Here is an 11789-nt window from a genome sequence, read left to right as displayed (position 1 = left end):
TCCCACAGACAGGGAAATTGAAACACCAAAGGAAAAAAAGAAAAGAAAGGAAAAAAAAGAAAAAAGGAAAGAAAATAAAAAGAAATAACACACAAGCACCCCTGCCCCCCACAACCCATTTGCGTCAAGTTCTTCTCCATCATACAGTACTCAAGATCTTTGGATATTTTACAACGTACGACTCCAAACTGCGGCCGAGAGACAACAAAAAGAAGTAACGAGTCATCTGAAAAACCGCGTTTATAAGAAGTCATTACCTTTACAAAATAAAAACAAAAGCCCCAAGACCACTGGATTCCAATTTGTTCCTTTGTCCTTGTTTTCTTCTAAAGTTTGGGTCAGCCCCAATCCCTTGGCTGATGGGGGGAACATGGGGATGTCGGTGGATGGGTCCCAGAAGCAAGTGTCAGAAACGGAGCCGGGAATCTAAGAGGCGGCTGCCCAGAAAGATGGCATCTGAAGACAAAAGGGGGTCAGAAGCAGCTCCCTCCAATTGGAATGGCATCTGGGGGAGTGTGGAGTCAGGGTTCTCTTCCGGGGAGCTTGGAGGGGGACAGAGTCTGTGGTCTTCTCTGGCCTTTTTGTTTTTTGTGTTTTGCTCAGGAAGAAGCCAAGGCGATAGGAAGAGCCGAAGTCTCTTGTGCCCACAGCTCCTGAATTGGGGACACGGGCCCTGGGTAATCCATGCAGATGAACCCTCCCACTGTTGGGCTGCTGAGAAACAAAGGCCGGCTCAGCAAGAGAAGGGGGGCAGGAGCAGGAAAGGGGAGAGAAGACCAGGAAGGCACTGGGCCAGCTAAGCGGTCTTCCTTCTCGGAACTTGCTACAAACTCGGGAACCAGGGAGCGTGTGCGGGGAGCCCTAACTCCCAGAGCCCTTCAAACCCATACTGGAGCCAGGACTCTACCTCCCACCACTGAGGGAAGCCAAACGCCCCAGCTTCCTCCCTGAGGGATGAGGGAGGGGTGAAGGGTGCTCAAATGCAGCAAAGGGGGCAATCCCCAGCAATCCCAAAGCCCCAAGAAACCCACAACAAACATAAACCCTGGGTAACCAGGTGTTTGGTGTATTTCCAGGAATCAGGGGGGAGGGGGGAGTCACCAGGTGTTAACAGACTCCCGTCCCTTCTGTATGGGTCCCGGAGTCCCGGGGTCCCGTGAGACTTTGTACAGCCCTGGAGGGGGTGCGTAGAGGTGGAGTCAATGATTAAAGAGTCATCCCCAAGGGCCCTGACACAGTGGCCTGCCTGCCTGCCTGCGGATGTGGGCAGTCTCTGGAGTTCCCCAAAGCTGCCTGTGGACAAGCCACACCTCAGCTCCTCTCTGTCACCCGGTCTAATTTGGCCACATTTCTCACCGGTGCTAACAGAGAGGTGGATGTGATTAAACCAGATCCAGGGAGATGGACATTTGCAACAGGACTTGAGGAGTGCAAAGCTCCCACCTTCTCAAGAATTCTTTGTGGAGGGATAGGTGTGTAGATGTGTGTGGGTGGGTTCGAGAGGGGAAGCTAAGTTAGCAAGCCCCCCTTCGTAGCATGGTAGAGAGGACTGGCCTGTCCAAGTTCACAGGACAGTGAGGGGAAAAAAGGGCCCGGATTCCAGAAGCCCTCCCTGCCAACAGGGCATTTCCCATAAGGATCCTAGGATGGCTGGAGACTAGAAAAATGGCCCAGCAGAGCCGGGTCAGTAGAGACCCTGCCATAGGGCTGCGGCTCGACTAAGATGGGTGCCCCAAGCCCTTACGGTAGGCCTCAGCCCTGCCCCATTCGGTCTGCCTCTGGCCAAGCTCCCTCCCTCCATCTAGCCCCCAGCAGCTCCAAAGTGCTCCTGGGCACCCGGGGTGTGGCCTCCTCTGTGGCAGGGCCCCTGTGAGTTTCTGTGTGACAGCCAGAGTGACAGCCAGGTGGAGGCCAGGCCCCGGGCTCCAGGCCCTTTGGGAGGAGATGTCCATCTCAGACATCTTCAAAAGGGAGGCAGGAGGCCACAAGAGGCCTGGAAAATACCACTGTTGCTGATAATATTTTTTCATGTTTCCTCTGTGATTTCAAAGACAAAGTTCAGACCCACTGGGTGGGGCAGGGGAGGCCTGATGGGAGGAGAGGGGGCAGGGCCGCCGGACCGGGGTGGACGAGGACCAGCCTAGTTGTTGGCTTCAGACATGGAGGCCACGTGGTTGAGGCCGGCGAGCCCGGGGAGGCCGGCCAGGCCGGCGGCCCACGGGTCAGGCAGCGGGAAGTAGGGCCGCGCGGCCGCCACGTTCTCGGCCAGCGCGAAGGCCAACAGGCCCCCCGCGTTCCGCTCAGCCTCCAGCTGCGCGCGCCCGAACAGCTTCATCTGCGTCTCCTCGAACTGCCGCTCGAGCTCCTGCAGGCTCAGCGCGCCCTTGGGCGCCGCCAGGAAGTGCTTGGCGGGGCTGGGGCCCGGGAGGCACACGGCCGCCCCGCCCAGGGGGCCGCCCACCTCGCCCAGCGCGGGCGGCATCACGAAGGCCGCCTTGTCGGGCGCCGGGCCGCCGGGCCCGAAGAGCAGGCTGGCGGCCCTCCAGGCGGCGGGCTTGCGGCCGCGCCGGGGCCGGGCCATGCGGCAGCTCTGGCGCTTGATGTGGCGGTGCAGGTGGTCGGAGCGCGTGAAGCTCTTGTAGCAGAACTCGCACTGGTACGGCCGCACGCCCGTGTGGATGCGCATGTGGTTCTTGAGGTCGTAGTTGTGCACGAACTTGGCGTTGCAGTGGATGCACAGGTAGGGCCGCTCCCCCGTGTGCTTCCGCATGTGGATCTTCAGCTTGTCCTGCCTGCAAGGCACAGCCCGGAGTCAGTCCCCGCCGGAGCGCCAGGAGCCTCCCCCGAGCCTCTTTCCCCTTACTCCAGACCTGCCAAAGCTCGCCACGGCCTGGCCTCCGAGTCCAGAAATGGGGCCCATGCTAGGATGTCCTTGCACGCCCTGCCTCACTCCACACAGGCGTGGCTACTCACGTGGATTAGAGGGCTGGAGAAGGAGCCGGTCCGGAGAGGCCTCCTTCACCCCCCGAGCTCCATTTACTCCTCTGCTCAGAATCAGGAAGCTCCCATCACTGGCCTGGAAAATGGGCCCGCTGGGGACACTTCTCCCCACCAGTCAGCAGTCTGTCCTCCATCCCTGCACGGTGTGACAACCTCGGATACTGACTCACACCCTAATTTCATGCCCGCTGTCTCCAGGCAACAGTCTTCCCTCCTGCTGGTCCTGTGCTTTCGCCCAGAGCCCCACGTCCCATCCTGGCCCCTGGGCTGTTGAGATCTGTCTGTCCTCAGCACTAATCTGGGAGCCTACGGAAGCCGGGCACACCTTGTTCAAGTCTCCTGCACTGTGGTTTCTCATCCCAAGCTGTGGGCTCTCCTCTTTGTCTGCAGAGAATTCCAGGGTTTACAAAAGAGCCAGGTGCAACAAGAATGTAGCCTAATCTAGGGCAAAGCTTTTCAGGATTTAAGTGCTATTATTCAGAGGGAAGGTATGGTGTAAAGGTGGGGCTCCTGCTGGGGTTTGGGAGCCCCTGTTCCAGCTGCAGACCCACCACTAACATGCTGAATGACCGTAGGCAAGTTACTTAACATCTCTGCACCGAGCTGAATTTGGCATTAGACATCAGTTCCCATGGTCCGGGGCTGATGGAGAGAATCTGGGTTTGTGTCAGACTAGATTCAACACACCTCCTGGTGATCTTGAAAAGAAAACTGACATCACAGGGTTGTCTTCCTAAAGACGGAGCTCTCCACAAGCTGGCTAACGGAGCCTTCCAGCCTGGCTGAAGTGGAGTCAGGTGGGCTGCAAGAACTCGGCTCAGGTCCTTCTGCAGCCTTCCCCAACCAGGCCTGGCAGGCCAACGAGCTCCGTGTCCTGTCTCCTCCGTCCTCCCTGCAGGTGGGGCTCGGGGGGAGCATCTGCCTGTAATTTTTGGCTCGGGTTTGAGGTCGGAGCAGGTGAGGAGCCCAGGCATCCGCCCTAAAATGGCCAGATTTAAACCACGCTCAATATAACCCCAGGACAGCAGGAGCAGGTCCCGGTCTCCTGGTGTCTCCTGGCCGCTAGAGGTCTCACTGGCTCTCATTTTTGGACTGGTTCCCCAGGGGTGGGGCGGGAGAGAAAAAGACTTTGCCCTGTACGCTGGCAGGGACCAGGGGAGGAGAAGCAGGGAGGACAGAGGCACCCCTTCCACTTGTGCTCCCAGGAAGGCACGAGGGCCCCCGGAGATGGAGATGGGGGTGGGAAGCGGGACGGGCAGGGAGCAGGAAGTGAATGCCGCTGTCTGAAGCTGGCAGGTGTCTCCACACACCAGACCCTCGTCCCGTCCCCACTCCCTGTCCCTGCCCCTCCCACAGCCCACCAGCTGCGCCCAGGATGCACAGCACCCTGCTATGACATCCCATGTTCCCTTCCCCAGCCCGCATGCTGCCCTTATGGTATCTATAACCCACATGTCATCCAGCTGATTGGGGGTTTGAATGGGAAGCCGTCTTCGTGAGCATTTGGGCCGGTGTGTCTTGAACTTGAACCTGCATAGGAAGGGCCCCCCGGGCTTGAGGAGCAGCATGCAGGGCCCCGCTCCCAGAGATTTGGGAGGTGGCGGGGGAGAGGGCAGAGAATTCACATTCCTAACAAGTGGCAGCCGCTGCTCTGCTGCTTGTTCACACGCCACTTGAAGAACCACCTTTGCTGGCGGGCAAGCCGGGGTCCCGGGAGGCGAACTTGCCCAGGTCACCCAGAGGAATAATGGCAGAGTAGAGCCTAGAACTCAGGCCTCGTTCCTCAGCACTGCGGGAGTGGGGTGCACGGTGCCCTTTGTACCTCAAGAGCAGTGCGACTTCGTCGGCAGGGACGGGTCCTGGGACCCCACACATTCACCAAGGCTCTCAGGGAAGGGCTGCGGCTAGCTGGTCCCTGGCTGGGGGACCTGCGTCCTCCCCAGGGCCTGGCGGAGGGTTCAGTGTGGGCTCAGCACTGGGGCATTAAGCATAGCCCCTCACTGAATCCTCTCCATGGCCTGATAAGGTGGGTGGGTATTTTTCAAAATCACTACTGCACGTAATTAGTACTATTGATGTTGACGGTCACCCTCGAGTAACGGACAATGCAGATCTTCAGATAGTCAAGGCCTCCTCTAAATACCCACCACGTCTCCCAAGCTTGTCACCAGAGCATCCAAAATAAGTCCCATTTTCGCAGCACTTAACTGAGGTGTGTCAGAAGTGCTGAGAAGGTGACTCTCACTTCCTTTACTGAGCACCTGCTATGGGCGGATGAACACCCCATTTCACCGACCCTGGAAGGTTGTTCCTCAGACATAAGTTATGGTGTAGGCGTGGGGCCGCCATTAGGGGTCTGGGAGTCCCTGCCGCAGTCGCCGACCCACCACTAACTGGCTGGGTGACCTCAGGCAAGGTACTTCACCTCTCTGTGCAGACCTGAACCTAGGGCCAGACACCAGTTCCTATTGTCCACGACTGATGAGAGAACCTGGGTTCCAGGCGTCAGATGCAACATACCTAGAATAATTTCCTCACTTAGAGGACGAGCGGCTCAGCAAAGTCAAGCGGCTTTCCCAAAGGTATCCAGCCAGGAGGGGCAAAGGGGCCTGGGGAGCCAGCTGGGGTCTGGTTTATTTGCAAGCTATGCTGAGGTTGAGAAAGGTAGATTTGCAAACCGGGGACTCCCAGCCTGCGGCCTATCAGAGCTGTCTCGGAAAGTGCAGACCAGAACAATCAGAATAGCGCATTTGCAGCCGGCTTTCTGCCCCTGGGGCCAGACACCCTCCCCTGGGGGGGCATGCGTGGGAGGAGCTCAGCCCTGGGCAGAAGCCAGCTGTCCCTGTCCCTAAGGGTGACTTTCCTTGGTGACTTTTCTTTCATGGGAGCAGTGGGGAGGGTTCGTAGAGCTGCAAAGCCCACGACAACTTAGTGATGGAAAAAAACGGAGAGACCATGTAGTCTACCGGGATCGCATTACTATGTCCTGATTCACGGTCTGCGCCGGCAAGCCCGGTAACCTGCACCATTAGCAGTACACTTGCCGGGACTTTGAAAATACTGATTTCGTTCAATCTCTTAACTCTCAAGATGAGGAAAGCGAGGACAGAGAGGGAATGGCTTTCTAAGGCACACGTCCTCCTCATTCCTGTAACGACCTGTGCGTGTGGATATAGCGGCACGTGCACTGGCAGAGCCAGGCCTGGGGCCAGGCACGCTGCAAGGACTGGATCAGGTCCTTAGGTGCGCTGAGCCTCAGTTTCCTGACCTCTAGAATTGTGACCTCTGGTGTTCTGTGAGCATTTGCATCTGGGGAATGGGCTTCTACGGAATCTTCTTCTAGCTGGCTTCATAGACTCCGGCCCTTCTAGCCTTGCTGCCTCATGAATCTGACTGGTTTGTGGAGGTGGCATAAGTTTAGCTGGAAGGTGTTCCAGCTTGAATCTCAGGAGCTGAGCTCTTCATTACTTCCTTTTGGGCCTGGAGGTCTGGTGGTCCCACTAAAAATCTCCTGAGGCTGCCCCTGTCCAACGGCCGATGTGCTAACTTACCCCTCGGCATGGCGTGCAAGGCCCTTAGGAGCTAACCCTTCCAGTTACTAAATGAGTAAGTTCGGGGGATCCCCAGTGACTGTGGTTAACAATACTGCCTTGTATACTTGGAAGTTGCCAGGAGAGTAGATCCGAAGTTTTCTGGACATACACACACGAAATGTAACTATCTGGGGTGAGGGATGTGTTCATCTGTACAAAACCACGTTAGTGCGGTATCACGACATTGTAGACCTTAAACTTCTATGTTATATGTCAATTATATCTCAGTAAAGCTGGGAAAAAATATCACCCATCTACTGCACCCACACATCGCACGGATATGCTGTTCGCCCGGCAGCCACGCTCTGGTCAACTCCGTGTCTTTGAACACCTGCTGGCATGAGCTGGACTTCTAGCCATCCCTCCCTCCCGTGCAAAGGCTGCCATATTATGAAACGGATGCTTGGTAAACCCCGTCTCCTTCCCTTTCTGTGCAGATCTTGTGTTTGGACACCAACGTGCCATCTCTGGGTCCCACAAGAGGTCCAAGCCCAGATGTCGGCGTGCACGCTCCTTCCTCCCCAGCTGTGAGCCCTCATTCCAGCCCCCCTCCTCCCTGCACCTCTTTCTCGGTTTACTTTGGCAAACTGCACTGCCTGACATGTCTCCCACTCCCAACTCCCCACCCCTACCCTTCAAGGTCACATTCAAGGGCAATCCTCTACAAACCTTACCCTGTCCACCCAGGTTTTGTCCCTGGCCCTCACCTTCCAGAGCACCTGGGACCTGAGCACTGCCCCTCAAGCTAGGTCACTGGGGGCAAGGAGGGAGCCACAGAAGACAGTGTGTCAGCATCAGCTTCCCCTGTTCCCAAAATGGCCCCATGGGTGTCAGCATTGTCCCCTCCCCCTGGCAGGGCACCAGCTCTGGGAGCCAAGCCCCTCCGTCTGCACCCTCTCCGGCCCCTGCTCCACCACACGGGCACTCTCGGCGGATGGAAACTTTGCTCAGAGGCCGCCTTTGTGGCTTCTGTTTTCTATGCATGTTATTTCCTGGGCAGGGGCCTTGTCCCCGGCTCCTGCAGCCCTGTCTGGTCGGAAGCCCAGGCAGCAAGATGATGCAGGAGGAGCACATTCCCAGGCAGGGAGCACTGACCCAGCCGCTGCAGATAAGGAAGCAAGGCTGTCAGGACGAGTCATGAGCAGGGATCAGATACTCTCTGCGAACCGGGCGGTGACGCTGTATCTCACCGAAGCCTATGGAGTTGGTGTTGCCACCTTCACCACGAGGAAGCGGGGACAGAGAGGCTGTGGCAATGTGTGCATAGCTTCCCTGATCTCGGGCAATATATGGATGGAGTCATGGGCCTGCGGGCAACCGTCGGAAATACCTGCTCTAAGGCCCGCATATGACACATGGGAACCCGAAGCTCAGAGAGGGGAGGAGGCCGAGGTCACCCTACCCGTTAGAGGCAGAACTAGGCCCCGAACCCGGGCTCCCTGATTACCACTCTGGTGCTCTTCCCAAGCCTCCACAGTGCGCTGAGACACTGAGTCCCCTAACGACCGCCCCACCCCCGTCCAGCTGCACAGCAGGTGCCCGCACTGCTTTCTCAGCCCTCGCTCAGTCCGCGGCACCGAAGCTACCCAACCTGCTTTGATGAGAACCTGTCAGACTCTTTTGTATTCTGTGCGGTTGGTACACCACACGGAGCGTGCAGTGGGGGCTCATGGTGCGTTTGTTGACTGACCCATGACCTGCTGGTGCAGGATCTGTTCTCAGAACCCCCAGCTCCAACGCCAGTGTGTTCTGGCTCGCCCTGACTCCCTGGTCTGCCATTCCCTTCCGCGACCCTGCCCTGGGGACCAGCCCAGGCCATGTGCTCCCAAGCCTTGGTCTGCATTCCCCCTTCCAGCCCAGAGAGCTCATCGTGGTGGGAAAGATATGCCGGTCCTTATGAGCTCATGCCCCCAAGTGAAGAAAAGGGCCACGGGGTCTCGCCCAGGGTCCCCAGCCTCCATGAGGGCTCCCAATCGCGATAATGCTTTCCCAGCACCATCCGCCCACACTTCTTGGTAACCTGATGGTCGAGACAAACCCTCTTCCTGGTGCCACTGCTAATGACATTGCATTATCTTAATAAGGTCCCCAGGGCTGCCAGGAGTGGGAGGGCTAAAAGGAAAATACAGGAAAAAGGCAGCAGCCAGGTTCCTGGCCTGGTCTGGAGAGCAGACCACTGCCGGGGTGTGGAGCAACCAGCAGGAGGCTCGTGCTGGCGGCAGGTGTCGGAGGCGAAGCCTTGCAGCCTTTATGGGCTGGTGGCAGGAGGCCTGGTGGAAACCGGTGAGGTCACAGCTGGCCAGAGAATGCTGCTCGGGGTGCGAGGCACAGGCAGAAGGACTCCAAGTGATTGCAGGGTGACCAGAGCTAGGAGGGGACAGGATGCGGCCAAAGAGACATAGTCTGGTTGAAGGCTTTGAGGCCCTGCCTGGGGCTCCGGGGGTGTCTCATTTCTGGAAGGATCAGTGGAAAGCCAATGGTCCCCAGGGCTGGTTAAAATCGAGAGGTGAGGGTCTGACGCCAAGTAAGAGACAACACCATGGCGGGGGAGGCCTTCCCCTCTCTTCTTGGAGAACCATAGAAGGAGAGCTACAGGGAGGGCTTTAGGGGCAGAATGGGTTCTGTGGGAAGGACTCCCCGATCCTTCAGCCACCACGTTCCCATGGGGCGTGGACATCCTGGGAGTTGGCATCTGAGGCCATAACTTGGAGCCCGGGCCAAAAGGCCACTTTGCAGGAGGGTGGGCTCCTCCAACATCCCTTGGGGTGATGGGAGGTGGGGTCGGCATCAAGGGGAAGGGAAAGGAGGCCTGACCAGCGAGCGGAAGCTCAGCTGTGTTTAAGGAAAGAAAGGGAAAAGAGTGTCCAAGAGGAGGAGTCGAGGGCGGCCAGTCCAGGCTCCCTCAGCCTCTGGGGGGCCAGGGCCCCAGGAGCGGCTTGGCCTGGCAAGGGAGGCTGGGAATTGAGTCAAAGAGGCAGCGGCTGCTTTAAGCGGCTGCTGAAATAAGTGCCTCTCCATCTGGGGAGGGAGGGAAGGTGTTGTGGGCGGTGGTGCAGGGAGTCAGCCCCCAAGAAGGTCCCCGTGGAAGGGCTGCAGGGGGACTTGACTACAGGGAGAGGTATGAGAAACCCAACCGGGACAGGCCAGGGGACAGAGAAGAAGCCTTGCGGGGCAGCTCCGGGAGGGGGCAGGAGGGAAGCAGGGGCCAGCTATTCCGAAGAATGTGATAGGGAGGGCGGTCAGCCACAGCCCACGGTATGAAATCAAGTCCCCAGAGTCCCTTGTGTGAGGAGGCCAGGAAAATGTCCAACCTCCCCCCCACTCCGGGGCGCCTCTGCTTCTGGGAAGGGGGCCCCCAAGAGCAACTCTGATCTTTCTCAGCAGGGTCAGAGCCCAGTGGGAGCTGGGTGAGGGGAGGTGCTGACTGAGGCAGGAATGCAGCTGCTTCAAGGGGGCCCAGATGGCGGGAGCTGAGCTGAGCAGGGACGGACCGGAGGGAGGGCAGGGCAGGGCAGACCCACGGCTGATCTGGCCGGGAGGGCTGGTGAAGCTACCAGCACAGAGGCCCCCTAAGTGATCATCAGGAATGCGCTGGGAGGGAGGGTTCTGGAATGCAGCCCTCCTATACAACCCAGTGTCCTGCCTGAACCAGGAGGCCTACTCAGAGAATGTTCTTGTGTCAGGAGGGCAAGAAGTCTGTCTGCAGTGACTGACCAAGTTAACACTTTCCCTAGGGAAGGCAGGGCCCACAGACTGGTGTGGCCTGCGCAGAAGGCTGTGTGTGTGGGAAAGGCCCGGGGGGGGGGGGAGGGCCAGAGAGGGAAGGGACTTGGGGTGCTGGGCAGGCTCGCCGTGTGGCATGCTGAGACGTGCATCCCCCTGTAGCCAAATAGCCGGGGCTCCCCTGAAGGGAAGAGGGGTCCCGGAGTCAGCCCTGTGTGAAGGCAACAGGTGTGGGAAATTAGGGATGTGGACCCCAGATGGGAGGAGGGGGTGTTCTGGCTGACTTGGGACATGGCTTTGCTGGGTCTGGCCCGTGAAGAGTGTCCTTGTCTTTGAAGTCATTCCCAAGGGACTGGGCTGGGAGTCACAGGCTGGAAATGGGTGAATGGTACTCGAAGGTGGATTGCGCCCTAGTTTATCTCCCCAATATTATCCCCGTGCTTTTGTCACACGTCGTCCAGGTGTTCTAGCCTGGCCTGTGGGGCGAAGGTGAATTCAGGGGAAGGCAGTGGTGGCGGTGGGGTGGTGGGGGTGACTAGCGTGGCAGGGCCATTAGTGAGGGATATCCCAGGGGAGGGGAGTCCCAGGCACTCTGGGTCCAGCTGCTCAGTGGCAGTAACAGGAACAGAGCGCCCTGAGGTCAGCACTGTGGGGAAGAAGGGGCCGCACCTGGGGTACGTGGGGCCCTGCCCCTCTGCACCTGGAGACGTTCCCTCCACTGCCAGCTCCAAGCATTTGGAAGAGATTCTGTTTGGGGTTTCCCTCGCAGAAGCAGCTGTGCGGGGACCCCAAGGCCAAATTGGAAACAACCAGTATTGTCCCTCGAAACAGTCACCAGAGGAGCCCGCAGAGCTCTGCTAGCCATGCCACTGTCACATGAACAGATTTCTGATACCCTTCTCAGGAAACCTCAAATAGAGTTTTGAAGCCACCCAAGATAGTGGATCTCATTACTTTATAAGACTCATCTTATTTTTTCCCCTGAAAAGTACTGTTCCTGATTTGCTATTATTCAACTTGGCTCAAAAAAAAAAAATTAACTAATTAATTTAAAAAAAGTCACTCTCTCCTCAAAGGCCAAAGCTGGGGCCCACCGAGGAAAATCCAAACAACGAGCCCCCAGCAGTTCCCAAAAAGAAATCTCCAAGAAAATATGGGGTAATGGCACCACTGGCACAAGTGTGGGTCTCAAGGGGAGTTCTTTGCCAGGGACAGAGGCAATGAGGGGAAAGGACCTAGTCAGGGAAGTCATGGTCACGGGGCAGGTGTCCACCAGGCTCTGTCCACATTCGATCCACAGAAATCACCAAGCCCTGATACAACACCACTCACTGGAACTTTCTCCACTGTCGAAGTGGCCGGGAGGGTCAGCCTCACACCAGTGACCACAAACAGCACCAACAGACCATGTTTTCCCAAGATGAGGGCCAGCAAAACCGAGCAGGGAACACATCTGAGCCCACGGCATCCCAC

General features: G+C 57.7%; 1 protein-coding gene across 2 annotated transcripts in view; it reads right to left on the bottom strand.

Annotated features, from left to right (window-relative positions):
• Positions 1-201: 201 nt before the first annotated feature.
• The window catches only part of ZBTB7C (zinc finger and BTB domain containing 7C), a 342004-nt gene continuing 330416 nt past the window's right edge, over positions 202-11789 (bottom strand). For both annotated transcript variants that reach the window (XM_026496274.4, XM_057313104.1), the window contains one exon: positions 202-2792. In XM_026496274.4, the coding sequence (XP_026352059.2) occupies positions 2141-2792 (652 nt within the window). In that variant the 3' untranslated portion in view covers positions 202-2140. The remainder of the gene's footprint in view (positions 2793-11789) is intronic.

Source organism: Ursus arctos, unplaced genomic scaffold (assembly GCF_023065955.2).
Source record: "Ursus arctos isolate Adak ecotype North America unplaced genomic scaffold, UrsArc2.0 scaffold_17, whole genome shotgun sequence".
Taxonomy (NCBI): domain Eukaryota; kingdom Metazoa; phylum Chordata; class Mammalia; order Carnivora; family Ursidae; genus Ursus; species Ursus arctos.
The sequence above is the reverse complement of the archived record's forward strand: the minus strand, read 5'-3'. Positions and strand labels throughout refer to the sequence as shown.